This window comes from Dendropsophus ebraccatus, chromosome 12, assembly GCF_027789765.1.
Source record: "Dendropsophus ebraccatus isolate aDenEbr1 chromosome 12, aDenEbr1.pat, whole genome shotgun sequence".
Lineage (NCBI taxonomy): Eukaryota > Metazoa > Chordata > Amphibia > Anura > Hylidae > Dendropsophus > Dendropsophus ebraccatus.
Window position 1 is genome coordinate 42,290,802 of NC_091465.1, and position 27,013 is coordinate 42,317,814.

At 43.4% G+C, this 27,013-nt stretch overlaps 1 protein-coding gene across 2 annotated transcripts in view; it reads right to left on the minus strand.

Annotated features, from left to right (window-relative positions):
- The window catches only part of SIK3 (SIK family kinase 3), a 97,901-nt gene that overhangs the window by 38,376 nt on the left and 32,512 nt on the right, over positions 1-27,013 (minus strand). For both annotated transcript variants that reach the window (XM_069946950.1, XM_069946949.1), the window contains exons 2-7: positions 18,686-18,802; positions 11,424-11,487; positions 5,714-5,875; positions 2,846-2,970; positions 2,176-2,299; positions 69-187 (exon numbers count right to left, since the gene is read on the minus strand). In XM_069946950.1, coding sequence (XP_069803051.1) covers positions 69-187; positions 2,176-2,299; positions 2,846-2,970; positions 5,714-5,875; positions 11,424-11,487; positions 18,686-18,802 — 711 coding nt within the window. The remainder of the gene's footprint in view (positions 1-68; positions 188-2,175; positions 2,300-2,845; positions 2,971-5,713; positions 5,876-11,423; positions 11,488-18,685; positions 18,803-27,013) is intronic.

A 27,013-nucleotide genomic window follows, 5' to 3' on the forward strand; every position in this document is an offset into this window, starting at 1 on the left:
AAACATTAAAGAGGTACAAGTGCCGCCGCCGCTACTTCACATAGCTGAGGGACCCAGCAATCACTTACCCTTTCAAACTCCAGATCCTGCTCTCCCTGACACATCCATTTGTGTTTACAGATTTGCTCCATTGACAGGCGCTTACTGGGCTCCAAAATCAGCATGTGTCTTATAAGATGTTCACATTCTGGAAGAAAGATCAATATGATCCATCAGCACACATAATGCACATTTCTACGCAAGACCGATATCTTCCATGTCTCCATAAGGAAAATCGGGCAAGGTAATCTTATGAATATGTCAGCAACTAAACATTCATTACAAACCTGATGTGAACACAGCCTTATTTTAACACAAAATAATACTTTACCATATGAAAAGAAAGCACTTCCCAAGTTACCTATAGGTGGCAGCAAAGAGTGTTTTCTAATTGCTGAAGGAGAGCTAAAGTCTAGTCATTTTCCTAGGATGCAATGCACCAAGGACTCCATTCCTGATGCAAATATAATAAGTACTTTCTGAGATGGATTTTTTTTTCTTTTATAGTGCAGCATAGGCTACTGGAGAATAAGGTAGATGTTATTGTGCACGTCTATTGTGCCCATTTTACCTGCTAAGCAGGTTTTATTTTCCAGTCATAATGATTTCAATGCCATCACAGAAATGATTTCCTATCATTTCTCTGGCTTCGCAGAGGAGGTGGGGAAGTCTCATCACTGCAGTTCATCTTATTGGGCTGCAGATGCTGAAGTCCAGCCAGGTAAATAGATTAGACGCATAAGTGGGTATGTTTGAGTTCACATGTGCAGTTTTCATGCATTTACCCACCTATTACACAGAGCAATGTCCGGTCAGCAGCCAAATATTTTTAAGCATGTTAAAAGACAATCAGCTGAAGAGCGAGTGTTTGCTCTATCGCACGGAGAGATATCTGTGTGATTTGGCAGGTAATCACTCTGTGTAATACAAACTTTAGAAGACAGTGAAAGGATAAGCCTATAAAAACAAGAGCATCGTTCTGAGAAAACCTCTGTGCTCTGACTCCAAGAAGTTGTTCCAAGCAGAGGGCCTCCTCTTCCGTTGAACCCGAGTCTCCTGTCTTGATTGGCAGTCAAGCATAAACACTGCCACTTAAAAGGGGCTATATAAGAAAACAAACATTATGGGGTAGATTTATCAAACTGGTGTAAAGTAGAATAGGCTCAGCTGCCCCTAGTAACGAACCAGATTCCACCTTTCATTTTTCAAAAAATCTGTGAGGAATGAAAGGTGAATTCTGATTGGTTGCTACGGGCAACTAAGACAATTCTACTTTACACCAGTTTACTCTCCACGTTCCCCAGGTGTCCCCTGCTGTCTGTAGCTGCCGTTTTATTCAAGATAAGTGACAGCCCATTCAGCCAATCACTGACTTAGACGGGACAGCGCTGTGGCCAGTGATTGGGCTGTCACTCACAAGTCAAACTTGTTTCAGAAGTAATGGCAGCTAATGGCAGGAGGGTACACCACAAAAAGACACTGGGGGAGCGCGGGAAGGTAAGCATATGATGTTATGTTTTCTTATTTGGCAGCAAGATGTTAAAAAAAAAATGCTAGCACTGGATAACCCTTTAAATTTACATTCATTCTTTGTCTATGGGATTGCTAGAGAAAGCTAAAATGCCATCTTCACCAAACCTATGGACAATAAAAAGATCATGAGAGCATACACGACTGAAGGTCCATCACACAAGAGATTCCTGTTCTCATGGTCAGTGGAGGTCCTACTGGTTGGACCAACAGCAACTATAATACATTTACTCCTGATCCTGTGGATAGCTGATACACTTTGGGTTGAAGAATACCTTAATAAGGTAAAAGTTTAAGGCCTGCTTGTTTTTCTGTCCCTTTTTTTTTTTTTTTTTTAAATATAGCATAACCAACTGCGAGGAGCATTTACTAAAAACATGACAATTTGCAAAATGGTCTGTATTTAGGGAAGGACATGTATAAAGAGGTTTCTGTTCTTGGGAAAGCTGAGAGTCATAATATACAACATGTATCATAAAAATGACACTTGAGTAACATATTAAAAGCCTCATGACTCTTCCCATCAGGCCAGGATACCTTAATCTGTAGACAGATTCACTTAAAGGGAGAAAAATCACAAGGAAGGAGAGTTTAAGACAGTGTTACCTGTGGACATGAAAAAAGGGATCCGGAACTTTCCGCTCAAGACCCTGGCCCGCAGGTTTTGTAATGTGCTTCCATCAAATGGAAGAGCGCCGCACACCAACACATATAACACCACTCCCAAACTCTGTGGGGAGAGAGAAAAAAATAAAATTAACATGCAGGAAAATAACAGAATGAAATACTTTAGACAACCTTTACCCAAATCACATTTCTGGTGGGCAGAACCATAGCAGCAAGGTCACACATTGTAGTTTTGAGGCGTCTTATGTCAATTAGCACTACCAGTCATTGTAAAGGGGAATCTCTCAGTAGTGGTCACCACAGTTGCTGCATTTGTTCTGTTCCAAGTGTAGCAATCACCGAACAAATCTTTATGGATAACCAAGTGCTGGGAACGGAGAACTACAACTGTGGGACCAATGCAATCCTCTCAATTCTTATTAGAGAGAATTACTTCGTGTGTGGACCTGTAACCAGAATACAGCGGAGTATTTTTTCCACTAATGTATTGCAGACACAGACCTACCAGAGACGAGACACATTTTTCTAATGCAATGATTGCTACAAGGATTTTATCTGGAGCTTGGACTGGAGTCCGGAGTACCCCCTTAAGTGGCTCTGGTTTTCTAAACTCCTGTTTTTTTCTGAGCCTGTAAGGTTTGCTACTTACCCATATATCAACCTTTGGCCCTTCATACTCCTTTCCTTCAAAAAGTTCTGGCGCTGCGTAGGGGGGGCTGCCACACCAAGTCTTCAGCAACTGTCCTGGTGTAAACCGGTTACTGAAACCAAAATCTGAAGGAAAAATGGAAAACCATGTAAGATTAAGCAGGGTATCTAATGCAGTGTATATGTTAAGCAATATGCACAGATTCTGTAAGACACATACACAAACGTGATGAGGAGGAGAAAATTCCTACAATCCACCAGCACCATACGTTATATAGCAGAATACAGTCACTTATTCCCCTTCAGAGTATAACTTGGTGGTTTACAACCTGTGGTTTTGTAGCTTTTCACAGTTACAACTCTAAGCATGCCCTGACAGCCTGGGAACTGTAGTTCTACAACAGCCATAGAGACACAGACTGGAGACCACAGACCTTAACACATACTACCACAGTGGGTAGGGGAAGAGGGCTTGCTCACTAGATGTAGGAGGAATATGACAAGAGCCACTGGTGTGTCAGAGGGTTGGATGCAGCTGATTTGGCTGAAAACGCCAATAAAAGGCCTTACTAAATGCAGAGCCAAGAATAGATTAGACACAAGAAGTCACAATCGCTCCTCTATTATGGCCTGGCTTTTTATTCAAAAGTTGCAGTTACAAAGCATGTCGCCTTTTACTTCTATCATTCACCAGCCACATATCTGCTAGCACACATGGAGCTGTGAGACCAACAAACAAGATGCGATCAGCTGATGAAAAAGTGTGAGCTCTTTGGTCAGCTGATCATTGGCCTATTAAACAGGGCTCTCTCATCTTATGAATATCAACCTTATTTTAAAGGTATATTCACACTGAGCAAATAAGGCGGAATCCCGACACGGATAGCTCTGCCGCTGAATCACGCTTGTCTCAGTGTCAGACAGTGTCTCTATGGTAGGGGTTGCGCACCTCCGCTCAAAGAATTGACGTCGCAGAATTCCGCCACATTTGCTCAGTGTAAACATACCCTTAGACATTAAGTTTCCAGACAATATTTGCATTTTCAAGTGCCCCAGGAAGAAACTAAAGGTTGGCAAGCATAAAGGCGCTATAAATTCAGGATACAAAGGAGATGAGGACATGAATGTGTGTTTGTGTGACTTGCTGCTGCTCATAAGTACTGCAGATCACCACAGATTGCCAGAATCCCTACAAGACCAAGGCCTTATTTTCTGGTCCTATATCATGAGTAACCCTCCTGTCACGGGCTTTAATAACTTTTCATTTGTCGTGTACTCACTAACAGTATGTACTCACAAGGTTGCCTAAATCTCACCCTATACATAAGTGCCAGGTGTAAGAACACACACATTCTTCCTATCCTGGAAATCCATCATAGTCAATCAGACTGATCACTTCCAGATCCTGGATGAGGAGGAGCCTGTGGGATTCGGCAGTATACATATAAAGCAGACAGGAAGCTCCTGGGATACAGGACTCCCAGTAATGCTAAGTTAGGAAGCTTGTGGCAGACAGGATTATGGGCAAGAGTCAGGTGAGGAATCATCGGAGACAGAAAAGCAACAGTAAAAGTGTTTTACATTCACTTTGGTCACATCCGAGACCTTCACCAATTCAGGGAAAGATAAATAGAAAAACAAGCAATCGGTGGAGCAATCCTGACAGTAAATCAGCATTTCCATCCTACTCATCAGATGACGGAGCTGAGCCGCTGCCAAAGTAAACAGCAGATGGGAGGATCTATAGCGTTTCCAGAGCAGCTCCCAGCCGCAGGATTCCCAGGAACAGTCACTTCCCTCAACCCTCGCAATAAACTCACTCACAAAAAAGACCTGTCTATGACATGGATTATCTGCCCTGTACAGGTCAGCCTAGAACTCAGATAAAGGGAATTAAAGTCTCATATACATTCGAGACTAGTGATGTCATCACAAAGATCCACCTCCTCATAACAGTATATAATAAAATACAGAAAACACAAGGTAGAGGGGTTAAAGGCTGCAACTCAGGCTTCCCTGAAAAGCTACTGCCCTTTCCTAAAGGGATATCACCCCCACCACCCTCTTCCTCAGCACATGACTGCCAGGATTCTCTATTTTGGACATCACTAAAAACTTATGACTTGCAAGTGTTCTGACAACTACGACCCACAACCCCCGTCTTCTTGTTATGAAGTTGCAGTGTTATAGGTTACATATACACATCACATTCCAGGTGTAGTGCAGGGAGAGGTTACCATATATCCATCACTGAGGTATTAGTCATGAGCGGTGAGCCCAAACAAACGTCACAATGAAATGATTAAAATTATATAATCAAAATAACATATCTATTATCCCTCTGGGCTGTAGCCAGTACAGAGCAAAAACACTGGAACTGTTCTGAGCAGACACGTGATTTGTCATAGCCGCACACCACAATATTGGGTCTGAGACAAAACACGTTTGGAAAATGACCCGAATAGCAGACTACCTTTAGGCCATTGAAGTTAGTGTGTCTCAGGAAGGAGCCTAAAAGAACCAAGTAAAAGACTGACGGGTGTAAGAACCCCCATCTGAAGGGTCTGCCCATCTTTCAGGTCTGGGTTCCTTGAATAAGATGCCCCACTCCCTATTAGAAGTCTCCCCACACAAGGTGTCATCCTGTTTTTCGTTAAGATACTGATTTAGATGTAAAAATATCTAGAAACATGGTTGAAAAACGTCTCACTGTAAATCAATAATTGCAGCATGTCTGCCACTAGTAGGGGGCAATATAAAGACTGATTCATACAAGCTCATGCAACTCATTACAATGTCCTCTGTCGCTGATTTTTGCAGCCTTGCGTAGTGAGGAACTCCATTTGTGGTGTCGGCTTTGTCTACTCACCTGCAATCTTTATATTGAGATTTGCATCAAGCAGCAGATTCTCTGCCTTCAGATCTCGGTGCACAATATTCCTACAATGACAAAAGTGGACAGCGGCGACAATCTGCTTAAACTTCTTGCGCGCTTCTTTCTCCGCCATACGCCCGTGAGCCACAAGGTGATCTGTGACACAAGAAAAAGGGCTGTGAGATGACTGCGTGCAAGGAACATTACTACCAGAACACAAAAATTACATTCTTTTTTTTTTTTTTTTCTTTAAACATTCAGATTTATGCGACATTCAGATTTATTCATTGCAGGGAATGAACGTAATGACAAGCCTGCAGCAAAACTGACCTGTTGCAGATTTAAATATCTGGATTATATTGAGCGAAATCTGCAGCCATCTGCCATGTGTGAACTGTATCTTAGGGTACACAAAACGATAATCGGCCAAATTGGCCCGATTCGGCCGATTATCGCTCCGTGTAATAAATGCAACGATGCGGCTGATCGTTGATATAGGTTAGAACCTATTTTTGTCGGGCGCCGACTGCACACAGCTGTGTGTAATAGCGGTGCGCGGCCGGCGACTGACGATATACATTACCCATCCACGTTGCAGGGCTGCTCCTGCCGTCCGCTTCTCCCGAGGTCCCCCGCGTGCTCCAGCTTCACAGCAGCCTGTCAGCTGATAGGCTGCTCAGCCAATCACAGTCCGTGGCAGTCCCGGCCTGTGATTGGCTGAGCGGCCTGTGATTGGCTGAGCAGCCTATCAGCTGACAGGCCGTTGTGAAGCTAGAGCGCGCGCGGGACCCGGGGAGCAGCGGACGGCAGGAGCAGCCCTGGAACGTGGATGGGTAATGTATGCCAGTTTAGCAAGGGCTGCATAGACATCGGTAACTATGTCCTTGCAGCTCTTGTTAAACGATTATCGGCTGTGTAATAGGCCCAGTAAACCAACGACGATCTAGCAGATCGGCGCTCGTTTACAGGTATTATAGGGCCCTGTTCGGCCCGTGTAATACCACCCTTAGACTGTAATGTAACTTATGACATGCAAACATTACAAACACATCACAGAGGTAAGTAAATTGAGCAAAACTGGATCTTTAAAAAAAAAAAAAAAAAAACATCAGGATGTCCTTCAATGACACTAGGCAGAAGTCTTTAAATTGGTGAGAAAATTAAACAAGAATTTCACTTTATTCATCTAAAACTGCATCAGGAGGGCATCATAAGTAGAAATAAGATGCAAGGGAGAAAGTGTAAAGAAATATCAGTCCACACAAACAGCAACACTGACATCTAGAGGCCAAACAAGTGTGCTACACCGGCTGGAAACACTGATGAGAAGAACAGTGGCACCTACTCTCTAAAGAGATGTATATGAGTGTTCAAGTATGTTAAGAGGTTATTCCCCAAATCCATGTGTGATAAGTATATAAATCAATGTACGCCACCACTGACGCCTATAAATCAAAGCATGCCCTATTCTTCTTAAAGGGGTATTCCCCCCAAAATTATTTTTGCATTAATACGTTGCCCACCCGCAGCTTTCCATGTTTCCAATATAAAGTTATTATGGATTCTGCACAGTTTTGCTGTTATCTAGAAGCACTCACCCCCACGGATTGCAGAGAATCATCAAATCTCAGTCCACTCTGACACCGTTTCCTGCTCCTGGCCCACACCCTCCGAGACGGCATCACGTGTCCTCCTCTTCAATGGGCCGGGTTAGCGCTTCTAACCCAGCCAAATTGAAGAGAAGGAGGACACTGATTGCTGCTGTTATAGAGGGAGACCGTGATCAGTGCAGCTGTCACTGTCTCCCTCTCTAATGGTAGCCACCCCAGTCACCCGTACCTTGTGACCCCCCCCCCCCCCCCCCCAGCCCCAGAGCTCACCCCTGTATGTGTCCCCTCTGTCACTCGTTCGCCCCACTGGGCTCATCCGCGGCATCTACCGTCACCTTACCAGCTCACCATCTCAGCTCTGCTATGCCATCTCACCATCTCAGCTCTGCTATGCCATCTCACCATCTCAGCTCTGCTATGCCATCTCACCATCTCAGCTCTGCTATGCCATCTCACCATCTCAGCTCTGCTATGCCATCTCACCATCTCAGCTCTGCTATGCCATCTCACCATCTCAGCTCTGCTATGCCATCTCACCATCTCAGCTCTGCTATGCCATCTCACCATCTCAGCTCTGCTATGCCATCTCACCATCTCAGCTCTGCTATGCCATCTCACCATCTCAGCTCTGCTATGCCATCTCACCATCTCAGCTCTGCTATGCCATCTCACCATCTCAGCTCTGCTATGCCATCTCACCATCTCAGCTCTGCTATGCCATCTCACCATCTCAGCTCTGCTATGCCATCTCACCATCTCAGCTCTGCTATGCCATCTCACCATCTCAGCTCTGCTATGCCATCTCACCATCTCAGCTCTGCTATGCCATCTCACCATCTCAGCTCTGCTATGCCATCTCACCATCTCAGCTCTGCTATGCCATCTCACCATCTCAGCTCTGCTATGCCATCTCACCATCTCAGCTCTGCTATGCCATCTCACCATCTCAGCTCTGCTATGCCATCTCACCATCTCAGCTCTGCTATGCCATCTCACCATCTCAGCTCTGCTATGCCATCTCACCATCTCAGCTCTGCTATGCCATCTCACCATCTCAGCTCTGCTATGCCATCTCACCATCTCAGCTCTGCTACACCATTTCACCATCTCAGTTCCGCTACATCATCATCACCATCTCAGCTCTGCTACGCCACCATCACTATCTCAGCTCTGCTATGCTATCATCTCAGTACTGCTTCGCCATCATCACCATCTCAGCTCTGCTACACCATCTCAGCTCTGCTACGCCACCATCACCATCTCAGCTCTGCTACCATCATCACCATCTCAGCTCTGCTACTTCATCATCATCAGGCATAAGCATTGCATGATGGGAAATGTAGTTTCCTATCTTGATAATAGACCATCTTTTAGAAAAACTTTTTCTCAGGAACGGCAGCAGCTAGAAAGACGGGAGACGGCTCAAAATACTCAGGGGAACTTGGCGAGTAAGAACAGCTAGGTTTGGGAGCAATTCATTTTTTTAGCTCTTGGGGGGAATACCCCTTTAATGTCACCAAGTGGAGTGCATGGACAGGCAAAATCCTTCTTATAGTTTCAGTCATTTCTGGTAAAGGGGTTTTCTAGGTTTAATAAAATATTACCAGGAGGAAGAGACTGGGAAGGAGGTCAGTAACTAGCCCCACATATGTATGTACCATATGTATGGAGACATCACTAAGATCCTGGAGCAGCAGCACTGCTGGAGAAATAAAAAGGGTGAGTATACTTTTTTCCCCCTCCCAATTCCGACCCCCTGACAACTTTTTCTTAAACCGAGACAACTCCTCTTTTGAATGGACTACTTTACAACCCACTGGAAATTTTCAAAATAAAAAGTTATAATTTTTCAGAAACTTCCTTTACTTTCCTACAGAAAGTAAAATAAACCCACCCCGGCACAAGTGGTGACAGGTTCCCTGTAAAAGGGCAAGGTGAAAAGAAGAGCACTTCTGTTATTATAAATGTCACATGTAACATCCCTGCACAGAACAGTATATGTGACAGAAGTGGATGGGCCTGATGTCAAGGTTCTCAAATATGTCTGCCAGCTGATGATCCAATGTGTCCATGACACAGAGATGGATGAGCCTGACTAAAGACGGAGTAACACACAGATAAACTGAGAATTGACATTGGTCAAGGTCATCCAAAACTAATGCTACAGGATTTCTGCTTTTATTTGTATAGGCCACTTTAAAAAAAGTTGTACATTTTCTAGCCAAACTAGAAGAAATATTGACTGAATATTTCTGGTGTATCAAACTATGGCTTATTTCTAAGTGATGGCATATCTAATGACCCACCCTCGAGGCCTCCCACTGGTCCTGTTTCCGCATGTATGTGGCATCCTGCTTAGTGAATGGAGCTGTACTGAAGCCTCTTAGTGCACACACTGTGGAGTGAAGGCACATGGGAGAAGGGAAAATCCCTTTAAGGTGGGAACTCCGATAATTAAATGTGTACAGTTGGAGACACAAGGCTTTAGGATAACAGAATACAACAAACTGCAAAGAGAACATCAGTCCTGATACCGGCAAAACGTAACTGGCCCTACCAGACAGGACATTTAAGAGGATATAAAACATGTATCAAAGCCACAAATAAGGACAGCAAGGATCTGAGACATGTTGGTTCCTTGTGTCTGGATGTCCAAGAAACTGAATAAAGTCTTTTACACTTTGACTATCCTAGAGATTACTTCTGGATTCCTTGTATATTTTACGTGTGTCACAGCCACCCTATGTATATGCACCAAGGTCCTAGGATGTATGAACAGCATACAGCTGTGCATACATCTGCCCATCAATACTCAGTTTGTATAATTGTGAATATGGTAAGGTATTGTCAGGATTCTGACAGCAACTACCCTCCGCTTTAATATGGCAATAAGTATCATCCAGAGAAACATGTAGGCCATGGGTGTACTTCTGAGATATGATACAGGAAATGGCCCTATGATGTATGAAAGCAGCAGGTCACTACTGACACAGCGGCTGGTTGTAAACTATGGGTCTAACACCTTGGATGTTGGGGGAAACAAACTTTAGGTGATTTTCTATAAAACCCACAAATCGGAGACATAATAGCTTGCAAATGTTAATAACCTCCCTATGACTAAACATTGGGTTCATAGCTTGCATTAGAGAGGACCAACTGGGTGCAGTGCACTTCCTCCAAGTGCACGGCCGAGGGAAGATTCAGCACTTTGGGAAGGAATGTCGGCCATCTGATTGAAGAAAAGAGACCTATTTATAGGGGTGGCTGCTGGAGGAATGCAAGAAAACCAAAGTGTTTCTCTGCAGAAAGAGTATTTGGACAGCCAGGAGGAGGGTGCAAGGGAGGCAGGGAGCTGTGCTAACAAGAAGGGCTTAGAACAGGATGTTCAGCCAAGCAAAAGGGGGGCAACGGGATCCCTAACACCTCCAGAAATTAGGACATGCTGATAGTGGTTCAATGTTTCATTTTTAATCCTCTTGATTTTTTAATCCACAGCAGTAGCAAGTGATAGCTTAATACCATAGCTAAAATCCGTTATGGTTATTAGGTGAGACAAAGCTGGAACAGGACAATGCGATGAGGAAAGCACGCTCTACTGCAAACCCCAATATCAGTCCAACCCTGCTTAACTATCTATAGCCCCTATAGAAAGAGATGGGTTAAATGATGTTATGACTCCCACACGCATGATACATCCTGTTTACAGAGTCAGGCTGCTGCATGCACGACGGACTCGTATCTCATTACCAGTCACGCGGCTTAATTAACCCCTCTTCTCCTGGTGGAGATAGTGCTACATGCTCCCAGACACGCTCCAGGCATCTGAAGACCCGAGCTATGCACCTCTTAGATTTGGGCGTGGATACTAAACATCCCTGAAGCAATAACAGATACCACGCTTTACTCCATCTTCATTCCTCTAACTCACCGGTTGTATAAAGCGATCGGCTATTACACAGCATGGGCCCAATACGGCCAAAAAGCACTGACTTGCTAAGACAGGTGGAGGAGATGCAAGTGGCCGGAAACAATATCAAACCTCCATTGCCCCCCAGTTTATAATTTTACCGAATCGCCATGATTGTGTAACTTACCGAATATCTCCCCTCCGCTGGCATACTCTGTCACAAGATAGATCATCCGCTCTGTTTCCATCACCTAGGGGGGACAGACAAAATAAAGAGACTGTAAGGGAACACTAAAAGAAAGGAGACGCACATTGAACAATAAGCCGCAAAGTCTGACACATTCTCATACAGGAGTACTGAGGGTTCAGTCCCTTCAGTACTACAGCATTCAAAGCCAAGATTACAATTGAACATGTGGGGAGAATTAATAGTGTAGTTGTGGGATTTCATGTAAAAAAGTGGCAAATTTTTGCACAATCATTTAATTCCCAAAAACGAGATCCTGTCCATTTCAATGGATCTTCGAGCAGGTTGAAATAAGGATGCTCTGGGGTGCTAGATGCTGCCTGCCCATACAAAGTTTTCCCAAACAGGATAGCCGACTTGCTTTATATTAAAAGCCTCTTCCTGTTAAGCCATTACAGCTTTATGTTATGTTCAGTTTTTGGAGACGTAAAAAACTAATTTGAAGCCTAGAAAAAAAAATTCCCAGCTCCTGTCTATTTTTCCCAACTGATGCATTTCTGCACGTAAATTATGCCAAACACTAGGAACTTGCAAGCAAACATCTTATTTGCGGAAAAAAAAACTAAGTGTAACAAAGATATAAATCTTTGTTAAATATAAAAAAAAAAAAAAAAGCTGAAAAGTTGAAGCTCATTTTGCTTGTAAAAGCAGCAAATGCAGGACCCCGCTACAGGGCCGCTGACTGGCTGAGCGTGCCAGACACGTCACGACCCAGGTCCTCGCTCAGACCAGTAAGTGGTCTGATAGTCGGGAATGGAGTGAAGGACAGCGGATCCCTGAGCTGGAGCCAGAGAGGTAGGTACCTGTTATGTTCAGTCACATCATATCCGGCTCTTTAAAAAAAAAAAAAAAAAAAAAAAAGGGCGGCCTCAGAATTCTACTTTTACTCACTATAATTAAAAATAAGTTTTGACCTGTCAGACCCAATGTAATAGTCGTGGCATCCATTCCCCAACCACTGGATATTTCTGACAAGGTAGCCTCAGACTTAGGGGCCTATTCCACAGAGCGATAATCAGCCAGATTCGGCCAATTATCACTCTGTGGAATAGAGATCGTGCCATCAGATGATCGTTTATTTAGGTGAAAACCTAAAATCATCGGTCATCAACCGCGCATCGCTACGTGGAATAGCAGTGCGCGACCGGCGACCAACGATTTCAAAAGACAGCATACATTACCTACTATGCTGCAGGGCTTCTCCTCACCGGGTTCCGCACGCAGCAGTAGCTTCGGAGCGGGCCGTCTGAGCTGACAGAGAGCTCGGCCTATCACTGGCCAGGACCGCCGCAGCCAGTCAGCTCAGACAGGCTGCTCCGAAGCTGCTGCTGCTGCGCACAGGACCCAGTGAGAAGAAGTGGAGAAGCCCTGCAGCATAGTAGGTAAAGTATGCTAAACAAGGGCTGCAAGGACATCAGTAATGAAGTCCCTGCAGCCCTTGCTAAACTATATTCGGACCGTGGAATAGGCCCGGTAAACAAGCGCCGATCTAGCAGATCGCGCTCGTTTACATTGTTGATCAGGCCCCCGTCGGCCCCTGGAATACCACCCTTACATTGCTGGAATTAACCACAAAAAAAATATAAACCGGGGAGTGGTTTTCTTTGCTGCCACCCTCTCTCCCCGGTTATATTTCCTGATCACAGCAGATCTCAGCAGTGACACGTGTTGGGATCAATTATTTCTGAGAGGGGTTGAACGGGGCCAAATACATAACTTTGTAATATGTGTTATATAAGCTAAAAACACATATCACTGGAGTTGTCCTTTAAATCATTGCATAATTAAAGGTTTACAATATACTGTCTGTTCCAGTTATATGGTAGACTCACAGGTCCAGCTCTGTTATCTCACAGTTTTATCCACAATTCAAACAATGCAGGTTTCTATTCATTTCATGCAAGGAGAGATCTTATTTGTTTCGCTTTTCTGTTCAAAGCATCATTTTTTATTTTACTCATATACCTTAACATATACCTTAAACCTTTTAACAGTAGGTGCACTGCACTGGCTTACAGGCGGCATGGGTGTAGTCTTTCCTGTCAAAATAGTTTCTATTTTCTGTTTGTTCACAAAATGTCACCCAATGACAAAATAGGTAGAAAACACAAACTAGTTTTTTATGCCACCTGTAGCCAGAAACGCTTTCTAATTCATCCGTTCTTTAGAAAAGTCCCTTTCTTGTCTTCCCTGCCATTTCCTCATTTCCCGTTGTCATTTCCAGTAAGAGAATGAAAAGGAGGAAGACACATATAAAAGGGGGGAATCTTATGGTAAATGGTGTTTAGTGATGAAATTAAAAAAAAATGATCATATCCACTTTAAGCTTATATAGAAGTAAACAACAAATCTATATAACTTTGTTAGCAGTTTATTTTAAAGAAAAAGAAATCTCCTGAATACCCTTTTAAGAGTAGCCCATCATTACCAGTGAAGAGAGGATAAGACCCCCGGTAACCCCACGATCAGCTGACACATTATGTAGTAGCTGCGCCTGGTATTGCTGCCATAAAAGCTCAGCAGTAGGGATACCCCAGTGACAGAATACTGAAGGACTAGCCTAGAGATCTAGAACCTATAGATATCAAAGTTTAGTGAACCTCTTTAATGCTGTATACAAGTCAACAAGACGCAGCAATAAGTTATATTCATGAAACTTGTGTACAAGTTAGAGGCTACAAATGATAGAAATCAATCACTTTTTTTCTAACTGGCCGCAGGTCCTTTGTAATGCTTTATTACAGGATACCACGCTCACTTCATGTGACTGACCCAAACACTAACTTAATGGGCCATCAAAGATACTGCCTAGTCATAAGCTAAGACATGATATGCATGTCAGTGCCTAATGGAGATGCTTACCTAACATTTAGTTTCCTAGCTGCGGCGATTCCTACCAGCATATATTGATATATCATGCCAGGCGGTGAATGAATCCATTACATTCCTTCCCCATCCGTAACATCCGCAAATATGGGGACGAGTGACATGCCTCCTATCTCCTCATTGCTGCAGGCTACTGCTCCCTCCCTCTCCTCTGCAGCTCTAACTCCTCAAGAAGACAGTCCACACAGAGCCTGTCTAGTGTAAGGGCCCTACTAAACAAAGCAATAATTAGCCAAATCAGGCTGACCCGGCAGATCATCGATCTGTGTAATAGAGAGAACGGTCAGCTGATGAAACTATCATCGGCTGACCGTTTCTTTAGGTCCAGACCTAAAATCATCGGGGGTTGGGCGCGCACCGCTACATGTAAGTGTGATGCGCGGCCAACAGCTGATGATTGTAGTATGAAATATTTAAGTATTACCTTACCACATTCCCTGGAGCCCTCCAGGGTCTTCCCCAATGTCCTCAGGGGCCTTCCCTGGTCTATACAGCTCGTCCTTCTGCTTCCTTTTGTGCCGGTCTCTGTACTGACAGGCCGTGGGTGCTGAGCCAATCACTGGCCGAGACAGGCCGCAGGCAGTGATTGGCTGAGAGGCCGGCAGCTTGTCAGTGCAGGGAAACCTGAGGACACCAGGGAACGTGGTAAGGCAAGTTTATGCTTTATTATTTTACACTACAGGCAAGGGCTGCACAGACATTGCTAACAATGTCTGTGCAGCCTTAGCTGCCTGATAGTTGGCATGTGTAATTGCTCAGTAAAAGAGCAGATCTACCAGATCATTTACAGTTTAGGATCGGCCTGTGTAACAGGACCCTAAGTGTAGAACAATTATAGAGATGTTCATGTAATTTCTACTGATATACTGAGCCTAAATAATGAGAAGCCAGAAGAGCCGCTGTAAAAACAGCAGTAATATAGTATACAGAGAACGAGAACCATATCACACAAATGTGGCGATGCACGGATTGTTTATATAACTTTATTGGGCTGTAACATGCAGCACTGCTTATGGGCCTAAAACAAATTCACCCTTTAAATCCCCTGCTGCTCTAGCTTCAATTGTCCTGTGGCCTCCAGTCTATATACTGTAGCATACCTACTGTTTGCCTTGTGCCATACACACGGACACCAACACTGTAGGCAGTAAGTAGCTGCGGCAATTACAAGTCAGAACTGGATCGGTGGAGGATTTAAAGGAGAGTTTAGGCAGATGTGTTATTTTAGCCTAGAAAGCACACACAAGCATGAAATAAAACATACACAGTGGTTTTATAGAGGACACAAGCCTCTGTAAGTGGATATCAAAATCAAGTAGCCAGCTAGTGATAAGGTTTACCAGGTGACCAGAAAATATGTGATAAAGCTGCCGAGTAGGTCTCGTAATCACACTGTATTTATTCAGCGATGTCTGATAGGAAGCCTATCTATAAACAGTGAAAATCTGTGCAACCTACTGAAAGTGACTCTAGAAGAAAACCAGCAGTCACAATTCTCCCAAAAAGATTCATATCAGTGCACACAAGGGAGTAGGGATTGGGAACTTTGGTCGTCCAGGCATGATGGGAATTGTAGTTCTGGGACTGCAGGAGGGCCATGGTTCCCCATTCCTGCCGTAAGGAAAGGTATGGGGCCCAGAGGTACTATCCACAGCCTGTGACAATGCCATTAATGGCTGAAATAGCAATAAATACCCCTTTAAAGGAAATTATCAAATTAGAAGACCTTCACCAGCTGATAGATACTCATATGGGACATTAAGCAGAGGTGCTTTTAATACTTTGCAAGGCTTTTATGAAAAAGGGGTTTATTAATATGTTGATTCAGGAGTTTTAAGCATTGGGAATGGTACTCCACATCAGCCACTCACTTCACTTAACACACCCTAAGGCTGGGTTCACACTACGTATATTTCAGTCAGTATTGTGGTCCTCATATTGCAACCAAAACCAGGAGTGGATTGAAAACACAGAAAGGATCTGTTCACACAATGTTGAAATTGAGTGGATGGCCGCCATATAACAGTAAATAACGGCCATTATTTCAATATAACAGCCGTTGTTTTAAAATAACTGCAAATATTTGCCATTAAATGGCGGCCATCCACTCAATTTCAACATTGTGTGAACAGATCCTTTCTGTGTTTTCAATCCACTCCTGGTTTTGGTTGCAATATGAGGACCACAATACTGACTGAAATATACGTGGTGTGAACCCAGCCTTAAGGTCACAGGCACACGTTCGTGTCAGTTTTCAAGGTCAGAAAACATTGATCAGGAAGTGCTTCAGTGAACCAGAAGTATTTCCTTACCATAAAAACTGAAGAAAAAAAAAGCCAGACCTGCTGAACAGCTAAAGTGGTGCTCTCCGACGGCTTCTTCCTCTCCATTCCTACTCTGTGAGCGCAAGCGTGTGATGTCACTTGTGTACCACGGCACTGGGGAAGAGCGTAGATACGCATCCAAAGCTGTTGCGAATTCCGGATGCTCCCATTCAGAGACCGGAATTTGGAAAGTGCACCAAGCTCTAAAACTAATCAAGCTCCCAAAATAATCATGAATGATGTAAGGAGTTCCGAAATCTGTTTCGTAGCATATTGACCATAATTGCGGACAGTGCACAGAACATGTGAATGCCCCATATAGGTCAATGGGGTCATCCGTGCCGTAATTGTGGATGAAAATAAGATCTTCAGGAAAAATAATGAAAGGTGTATGTGCCCTATAGAAATCTATGGGTGCGGTGATCTATCTGGATTTTTTGATAGGAAATTTGGATAAATTTACCAGATGAGTGCATGAGGCCTAATGAACACTGGGCCTCCTCCTCTACAGTGGCCATCACTGCTGAGAAGTGGCCACAGTGGTGCCAAATGGCCTCATTAACATATTAATAAGAGGCTGGAAAAAAAAAAAACAGCACACCAGAGAGCCATAATAAAGACATGATAACTCTGTGTCATGTAACCTATAGTGATCTATCCGCAGGTTAGAATGCCCTAACCTGCTGATGATTCCCATTAAGGAAGGATCAGAACTTTAAGAGAAGGCGTAAGCAGGGACATTTGTTTGGCGCTGCCACATAGATCTCCACAGCAAGCGTGGTTTAGTAAACATGTATCTACTTAACCAAAATCAGGTAAAACATATAGAAACTGGCCCAACTGCACATTTCAGGGGCCTGCCCTCATTCCAAACAAAGTAATGGTGGGTATATACATACGCGTCCAAAATGGATCCCACTCATTGAGGGTAGGACAGGAAATGTATTTTATTTATAGTAGTAGCACACACTGAGATGTAATACTAGCCTTTAGCCATGTAGTCTACCCAGGCCGCACTATGCAACTATATCGCACTATAAAGGCTAGATTCACACGTAAGGGATCTGCAGTGAATTTTACACTGCGAGTTCGCGGAGAAATCCACTGCGGATGAATTGCCGGTTACTTTCTATGATACATACATACGCGCAGCGGGGTATTGGCTGCACGTGGTCCAGCCGTGAAGCCCTGCCGCAGTGCACCGATTGGCTGAGCGGGAAGTCCAGACGCCGGGCGACCCCCAGAAGCAAGCCGGACCATGGAGCAGGTAATGCATGCTCTGGCTGGTGGGGGGTTAACACAGTGGGGTGTCAATCCCACTACGAGTATGTATTCTTATAGAAACTAACAGGCAACGGATCCGCAGCGGATTTCACTGCAACTTTGAAGCGTGAAATCCGCAGCGGATCCATTATGTGTGAATTACCTGGCACTGTGTATGTGTATTTCTGACTTTTGTATGAACAGCTATTATATGATTTTTGATTTTATAATTTATATTGTTTTAATGCATCTCTAATCTGAGGAAGTGGGTCAGGCTCCCAAAAACTTTGTATTGTACCAGTCGATAAATTTTACAAAAATTTTCACTAAAGACTTGCTGTGGAGATCTATGTGCCAGTGCCAAGCATATAGCCATTCTTCTACCTTATATCAAAGACAGGTCACGCCAGGGTTCATCTGGCTAAGAGGCCATCTTCTCTTTCTTACTCCAAGTGAGCAGACACCTCTTGGTTTTAGCAAACACTGTTTTATCCCTTTGGCCCAGCGGTATTACATGGTGCGCCACCCTTGTGCCTTTTTTTCTCTCCCAAAAACAATGTAAAACAGGGTAGTGAGACTTTTTGAACACTGGCAGCCATTACTGGGTTACCATCTAACATTTTACAGTCATACAGAATAAATGTAACGATTTTACAAAAAGACAAACCAGAACTATTTCCCCCATATTTAAAGACAACTGTTTAGGTCAGAGATCTTTAAATGACATACCTGATACAGCCTAATAATATGGGGGTGGATAAGCATCTTCATGATCTGTACCTCACGGAAGATTTTCTTCAGGTTTTCATCATCCAGCTTGGTCTTATCAATTATCTTGATTGCAACCTTGGTAAAAAAGCAAAAAAAAAAAAAAAAGAATTTTTACCTACAGAGTTATGTACCGGTTGCACCAACATACTATGCATTTTGAGACCCTTCCGACCATACCATTTAAACATTTGTCATAATGTAGACAGGGGATGGGAGGACACACGCTGACCCACCGACAGTGCATGAATTTACCCATAGAATGAATGCAGTGATTAGACTTGAGAGGGGGGTATATATGAAGCGGAGATGTATCAAGAAATGTGAGAATATATGGGGTAGGTGGGTGGATACTCCTGGCTTGCAGTCACCTATATTACATAGGATCTGTAGAAGTCCATTCCAGATGCTGCTAAATGCAATCTAATGGTGTTATGATACTCTAACATATTGTTATACAATAATGTGTTATGTGACCTGTCTAGCCAGTCCACGAATCGCATCTTAGGAGAGGGATGTAGGGGATTGTTCAGATTCTGATAAATGTTTACAAGACATGTACATGTTCTCTTGTTCCTTTTGTTTATTCTTCTTGTTTGTATTACTTTATTATCGGATATTATACATTTCTGTGCATATAGTTGGGATATGTGATAACTAGAGATGAGCAAACCGGGTTTGGGTTAGAGTCCACCCGAACCCGATCGTTCGGTATTTGATTAGCGGTGGCTGCTGAACTTGGATAAAGCTCTAAGGTTGTCTGGAAAACATAGATACAGCCAAATGACTATATCCATGATTTCCACATAGCCTTAGGGCTTTATCCAAGTTCAGCAGCCACTGCTAATCAAATGCCGAAAGTTCGGGTGGACTCGAGCATGCTCCAGGTTCGCTCATCTCTAGTGATAACCGATTGTTTGACATGATTCACAGTTGGACTCTTTTCCCTGTCCAGTCTCTCAATTTTGCTTTGGTTTGCGATGTTCCAATTGTTTTGGAAATTGTTTCTTGTGTCTCCTGGTAAGAAAAACTACAATAAAAATGATCTGATTTAAAAAAAGACAGGGGAGGTGAGGATACAGCGAGGAAATCATTGATCACAAAGATGCTACACTCACCCATAGAGTATATGCCAAGGATTTCACATAAGGAAGGTTAAAAACTGCAGCATTTACGGTATATTCACACGGGCGGGCTCGCAGCGAGATTCTCGCTGCGAGCCCGGCAGGTCCTGTCAGTTACCATAAACTACATACTTGCTGCGGTCTAAACGACCGCAGCGAGTATGTAATTATACCGCGCTTAACCCCTTCTACTCCCGCCGGCTCCCCCGCTATAAGCAGCATACATTACCTGTCCTTGCTGCACAGGTCCGGCGTCCTGCTCTCCCGTCCGGCCAATCAGTGGCTGCGGCTGGGCAACACACTAATTGGCCGGACGGGAGAGCAGGACGCCGGACCCGTGCAGCAAGGACAGGTAATGTATGCTGCTTACAGCCGGCGGGAGTAGAAGGGGTTAAGCGCGGTATAATTACATACTCGCTGCGGTCGTTTAGACCGCAGCAAGTATGTAGTTTATGGGAACTGACAGGAACTGACAGGACCTGCCGGGCTCGCCGCGAGAATCTCGCTGCGAGCCCGCCCGTGTGAATATACCCTTAAAAGGGAAACTTTAAGCAGGTTAGATACTTCTAACCTGCTATTAGCTCCATATATCGCACAGGGTGCTGAGGATGAAGCAAGTTTCTTACCTACATCCTTGGCACAGTTTCCATGCTATTAGGAGTTTCAACTTTATGTTAATTAGGACTACCACCCCCAATGCACGGAACCAGCCCGCCCCGCTGATATTCATTAAAAGGGCGGGCAAGCCCTGGGCAGACTGGTGCACTAGGGGAGGTAGCTCTGCCCCCTTTGCGGCAAAATTGCTAATTAGCATAAAGATTAATAGAACAAAACAGCATAGGAGGATGAAGGTTAAAAAAAAAAAATAAAAAAAAACACATACCTTTATCCTCAGTGCCCTGTGTGCAATAGGGATGTTACTTCTGACCTGATGATAGTTACCCTTTAAAACTTGGAGATTTAAGGGAAAGGCTTAGGAAAACATGACTGCTTTCTTCTATAAACAGCACTTCTCTTCCGCAGTTTAGGTGTGGGGTTTTGCAGCTCAGTTCCATTTAAGTGAATGGAGCTAAACTGTAATACCAAACACAACCTGAAGACCTGTGTGGTGCTGTTTTTGCAGGAAAGTATCTGTGCTTTTTAATGCCGCATAACCCCATTTAAAAATCATTTTTCATTTAAATCACTGGACATAACATAAAAACTGCTTTTTAATAAAAAAAAACAAAAAAAAAAAAAACACTAAATTCACATTTGGTACCAATATTATGCCGAGAAAATATACGCTGCAAATTTAACATGAAGACTCCCTCATGTGACACCTGCAATATATACGCTGCATGTGAACATACCCTCTAATGTAATCTAATAGTAAATTAAAAAAAAAATTAAAATGTGACCATCACAATCACAGCGGCACATACGGTTAAATATAAATTCATAGTCATCATCAATTGTTTCCACATCAAAGTATATGTAAGCTCATGAAACTTTATAAGCACCTATGGCATAATTTTCAGCAAACTGACTACATTGAGGCTACAAGGCCGACAGGGATTCTACGTAGACAGAGACAGGCCTCCTGTGTTATCATTGGTTCAGACTGCAGCTCTGCCTCTCCTGATTGGCTGCTAACACGTCTATCAAAGGCTCCCAGGGAGTCAGTGTATGGAGAGCTGATGTATATTATCAGGGTCAGAGTCATTATAAAATTCACCACCACAAAGGATTAGCAGGTGACTGCCATACAAACTGAGGGGGAATACACTTTATAAGGGTATGAGCACACTGCTTTGGGCATCGGCGTAATCCGCCTGACCATAGAATGGAGAGTGAAACAGGAGCAGGTGGGGACGAATGACAGAATCCGCGGCAAGTTATCGGCGAGAATTCCTTAAAGCAGACATACTCTAGGGATCACAACTATTTTCCTGACTTGCAAAGTCATCACTCATCTACAGGACAGGGGATAGCAAGCTGGCTGGTGGGGGTCCTTAGTACAGATACGGACACATGTAACATGCTTGTGTGACATTGAACCAATACAATTAAGTACTGGCCCCCCTGTATAATAAAAATTTTTTTTTTATATATATATATATATATATATATATATATATATATATATATATATATATATCACACATACATATACGCACAAACACACACACACACACACACACATATATATATATATATATCTGACAGGCAAGGAAAGTGATATCTGAGTAAGCACACGCTCTGGGACAAGCAGGTAGTAATAGAAGGAAGAGATGAAAACACTGTGTAGGCAGCCATCACCCATCTGCTACCATCATCATCCAGCAGGGCTCTCAGTGTAATAGTGAATGCCTTCACCCAGTGCCCGGCAGGCCCCTCTCCCAACAACACGTCCTCATCACGCTTCATGTTTACAAGGGTAATGAATTGAGCGCTTGTCTTGTAGGGAACAGCCCCTCCATGAGACAGAGCAGGAGGGCACGCAGGGTGGAGAGCACTCACTAACCCCCTCTTCTCTCTCCTTGTGGGTCATACAACCTTTAATAGGACTAGTTCTAAGGAATCTAAAAGGGGTGCTGTATCTGTTTCTAAAAACTTGGAATTGGATATAGAAAACTGTAAGAAAATAAAACCTATATTATTGGTCCTTCAGGACACACATATACACACACACACATCTCCACGAAAGATGAAAACAACAGAAATGACTGACTTCTGATGCTCCTATTCAACGGAGCGACGGCAGCAGATCGCTGCTATATCAGTCGCTTGTTTTTCAACATGTTGAAAAACAAGCGACTGCAACGATCAGCCGACATGAACGATGTCGGCTGATCGTTGCACTCTATTCCACGGAACGATTATCGTCCGTAGCGGTCGATATCGTCCGCAAACGAACGATAATCGTTCCGTGGAATAGGGCCATTAGAATGTATATGGAAGGGGGGGGGGTCTCCATTAGACATACTAAACAGCTTTTAAAGTATGGTGGCTATAGTAGCAAATACAGCAGCCATCAATCAGATCAATAAATTAGCTAAGATGAAGGAATCAGTCAGCTCTATATCATGAGCTCAGGTGTCAAGGGGGTGTTGCTGAGCCTAAGCATGCGCGCCTCCACCAACCCTCCCTGCCCAGCATGATTGATGTACAGGACCCGGCTTCAGGAAACAAAGCAATGAACATCGATCATGCAAGTCAGGGATGGGAATGGGAGAGAGGAGACATGCTTATTGCGCCCTGATGCAATTTGCTTGACACATGAACTCCGATATAGAGCTGAAAAATTCCTCTTAAAAGGGGTATTCCAAAATTATGTGTTTAGGGAATACCCATATCTGTCTGGCAAATGTAGGTTCCACCTCCAAGACCCACTCCTGTGTCCAGAACAGCTGACCTATCTATTAAAGCAGCCGCTGAAGAAGAGTGGAGTAATGGACGTAGCCCCTTCAATCAGCTGATTGGTGGAGGTGCTAAGAGTTGAAACCACGTCCATTTAATATTCATGGCCAATCTAGAGAATAAGCTGCCAATTTTATACAGCTGGATAACCCCTTTAAAAAATAAACACTGCATAGCTACTGACTGCTGTGGGCAACAAGACAGTCCATCCTCCATGCTGGCAGGACAGCGGGGTGCTAGCACTTCCCTTTAACACAAGAAAAGTGAAGGAACATTTACACAGTAGATGATTTACAGCATATAGTAAATGTTTGTTGTGTTGAGTCTCTCATAATATTGCTGATCTGCAGCCCTATATGGCTCAATCTTTAGAATAGCATGTATATAACCCTTAGGCTCTCCTGACGCCTATCTTCTTCCCACTACTGAAATAACATGGGGGACTCAGTGTGATATATGTTATAATCTATGTATAAATCTTTATCTCTTATTCTGCTTCTTTATGGACCAGTTTCTAAACTGTGCCACGTCTGTTTACCTTAATACCTTGAAGGCATTGACACGGCTCCCGACACGCATCCCATCTACACGTGGCCTAGGAAGGCAAACATACATGACACGCATAAGCATCCATACACACAGTCATCAGTGCACACACGACACACAAACACTCCTGACGCTGCACATTACACACACTCCGCATTTCTACCTCTCAGGGTGTCTGCTTCCAGGAATACAAAGTGGAAAATCTTTAGCTTAGGGTAAACATAAAAAAGCACATTTATACACATAGATATAAGAGAAGGCTGGGCATAGTGAAAGATGTGAAGTCAGTCCACAGTATCACGTGACTTAGGGCAACCAGCCATGGCCCAACGTATAAGGTATAGCAATGGATTCTGATGACTGTACTGCAATTGCTGGAAGCGTTAGTGCCCTGCGGCTTGTCACTGAAGCATGGGGAGCCTGAGGATGAGCAGATGTCCCACCAAATGTCTGGGATGTCTACAGCCAGCTTAGTATTCGGCCAAACTACATGGGAAAGTCTGGATATACCTAGTTGTTATCTGTGATCATCAGAACAACGTCTAAATATATATGGAAGGGAGTCAGGAGAGAGAACGCAGCCTTCTCTATAACACAAACACCCCGGTGTCCTATTAGAATGTTGCCTATAATATATATATATATATATATATATATATTCATGAGCAAAACTTATAAGATTCACATTTTTTTCCAACTTCGACTCCAGCCAAAACTAGTTCAGACTCCACGACTCCGACTCCACAGCCCTGGTTGTTACCCTGCCGTATCTGAAATCCAACCCGTACAATAGAGACGACATTAACCCCTTAGTAATGAGCCTATTTTAGTCCTTAGCGATCAAGCCTTTTTCTTACATTTTTCTTCGTTACCCACCAGTCATACTTTTCTTTTTGCCAACATAGCCATGAGGGCTTGTTATCTGCAGGAGAAATTTTACTTTTTATTGGCGCAATTTTGACATTCATGTAACTTTTACTGACCCTTTTTTTTTTTTTTTTTTTTTGGTGGGAGGGGGGGGGGAGATAGTTAAAAAAAAATGCCAATTATTATTACTTACTTTTTTTTTTTTTTTAATATTAAATTTACTTTGTTCTAGTTGAATGGAGCTGAATCGTAATACCTTACACAACCCGGGGACAGGGGTGGTGCTGTGCTTTTTCTAATCCTGGATAACCCCTTTAAGACTAGTTCCACTAGTATATTTTAACCAGTGATTTGACAATTACAGATACAATACACTACTGTGGGCCTGGTGCCACAGCGCAGAACTAACTTATTCTGACCCCGCATATAAGGCCCATTAGTGACCACCATAAAAGACATATTGGCCATCATTAAAGGGTAAATCCCCTGCTGCTCTAGCTTTGCCCCATGCTTTTATTCCTAACTAGTCTAACAATCGGGTCATGCACATTATTAATATTTTTTCCAGTTTTATTGCCATTTCAAACAGTTTTCTAAAAATCCTAAATAACCCCTTTAAAGAAACAAGGTAAAAGCACAACCTACTTGACATGCTACCCATTTATATGTGGTGGGATATTTGCTATGTCTCCAAATAGCTTTCATCTTTGTATTACGCTCATCACTTGGAACACTATTCATTCGGTAGCATCAAAAAGCCAGCTAGATTCAGAAACCGCAAGAAAGATCAAGGACAAAAGTCAGAAGACCCCTTGAGCGACGACGCTGTGGTGGGTTAGCTGCACTAAAGTGCTTTTACCTTGCAGCGATCAATCTCCGATAATGAATGGTTCTTACACTGCAGAGACTGCACAACCTTCCCATCCAAGAACACCACACGCCGATACACATGCCACATCTCATGGCGATGTATACCTCTTATAGCCTCCATTATTTCATTGCCTATACAGAGTACAGAGCTCACATTATCACAGGACATACAGCAAGGCATCAGCTATGTCTGCTAAAGCCATCATGACAGCTTCCACTGAGGAAAAGCAGAGATTGCACAGATGATATAAATCTGGATAGAGCGTTCATTTATTACCTGTGAATAGATCCATTCTATAGAGTTCAGGAATGTGGCCCGCTGTTCATAGACCTGGGGACATGGCTCCGGGTCAGGATGCCATTAACTACAGTATACAAGCACAGCGACAAAGAAAAATCACCAATATGAGGCTATTAAGTCCTTGCAGCCTGTTACTGCACCTTAAAATCAATTGTCAACAATTTAAGGGAGGATAGTATGGCTCATCTGCTGCACAGAAGACTACCTGCTTACACTGCACAGACTCACCTTCCATGTAGTCTACAGAGTTTAAAAAGACTATTCCAATCTGAAAGTGACAGCACACCAATAGGATATGGTATCCCTTTGTGATCAGATAGGCCCCCACCTATCCTGAGAAAGAAGGGGCTACAGTGGCGAATCACTGTTTATAGCTGCACAGTAGTGCACACAGCTATGCATGTGGCTGAATTAGCACTGTGGCCCTTTCATTTTTTAGGAAAAGTGGAGGTCCTAAAGATTGGACCTCCGCTATTACCCCAGATGGAAATACCCCTGTGAAGTATGTCAACTTTTTAGCATAAGCAGTCTTGTGTGAACATCAGGTGTTGAGTTTTGTAACATTATATAACTTATACAAAACATTTATCTTCAGTTCTCTAATGTGTAGGCTCAATCTCTAATCTTCATTTCTTCCTAACTAGGGGGCTCTATAATGGCTCCATACACACTGACAGCAGGAGCATGAACAACATTATAAAGTAATACTAAGCAGTGTCAGCAGTGACTCCTGCAGCTGGGTGAACTCACTATACACGCTACAGTCTCTCCTCTTTTGGCTGTCTCCCCCCTCTTATCCCCTTCCCTCTGAGAAAGGAGGTATTTTTTCTGATAAGATATTTTATAGTTCTTCAAATATTGTGCAGTACTTGTTTATGCAAGGTCTGTGTAAGGGTAAGTTTACACATAGCAATCAGTGCACAGTCAAACTCTCAATACTAAAAAAGTCAGGAGAGCTGATGGATCCTCAATGCCAAGGCTGTACACACATGCAGAGCTACTTGGATTTCTCCTTGCATGGCAGGTTTTACTATAATTTATTGCTATTTCCATATTACTCACTACCACACCCTGCTAATTTTACATTACATGAGTTCCCAGGACAAGCAGAACCATGTCAAAATTTTCATTGGGACCAATCAGTAGGTGATTTACCTTGGTCATTGGTGGCATGATTCA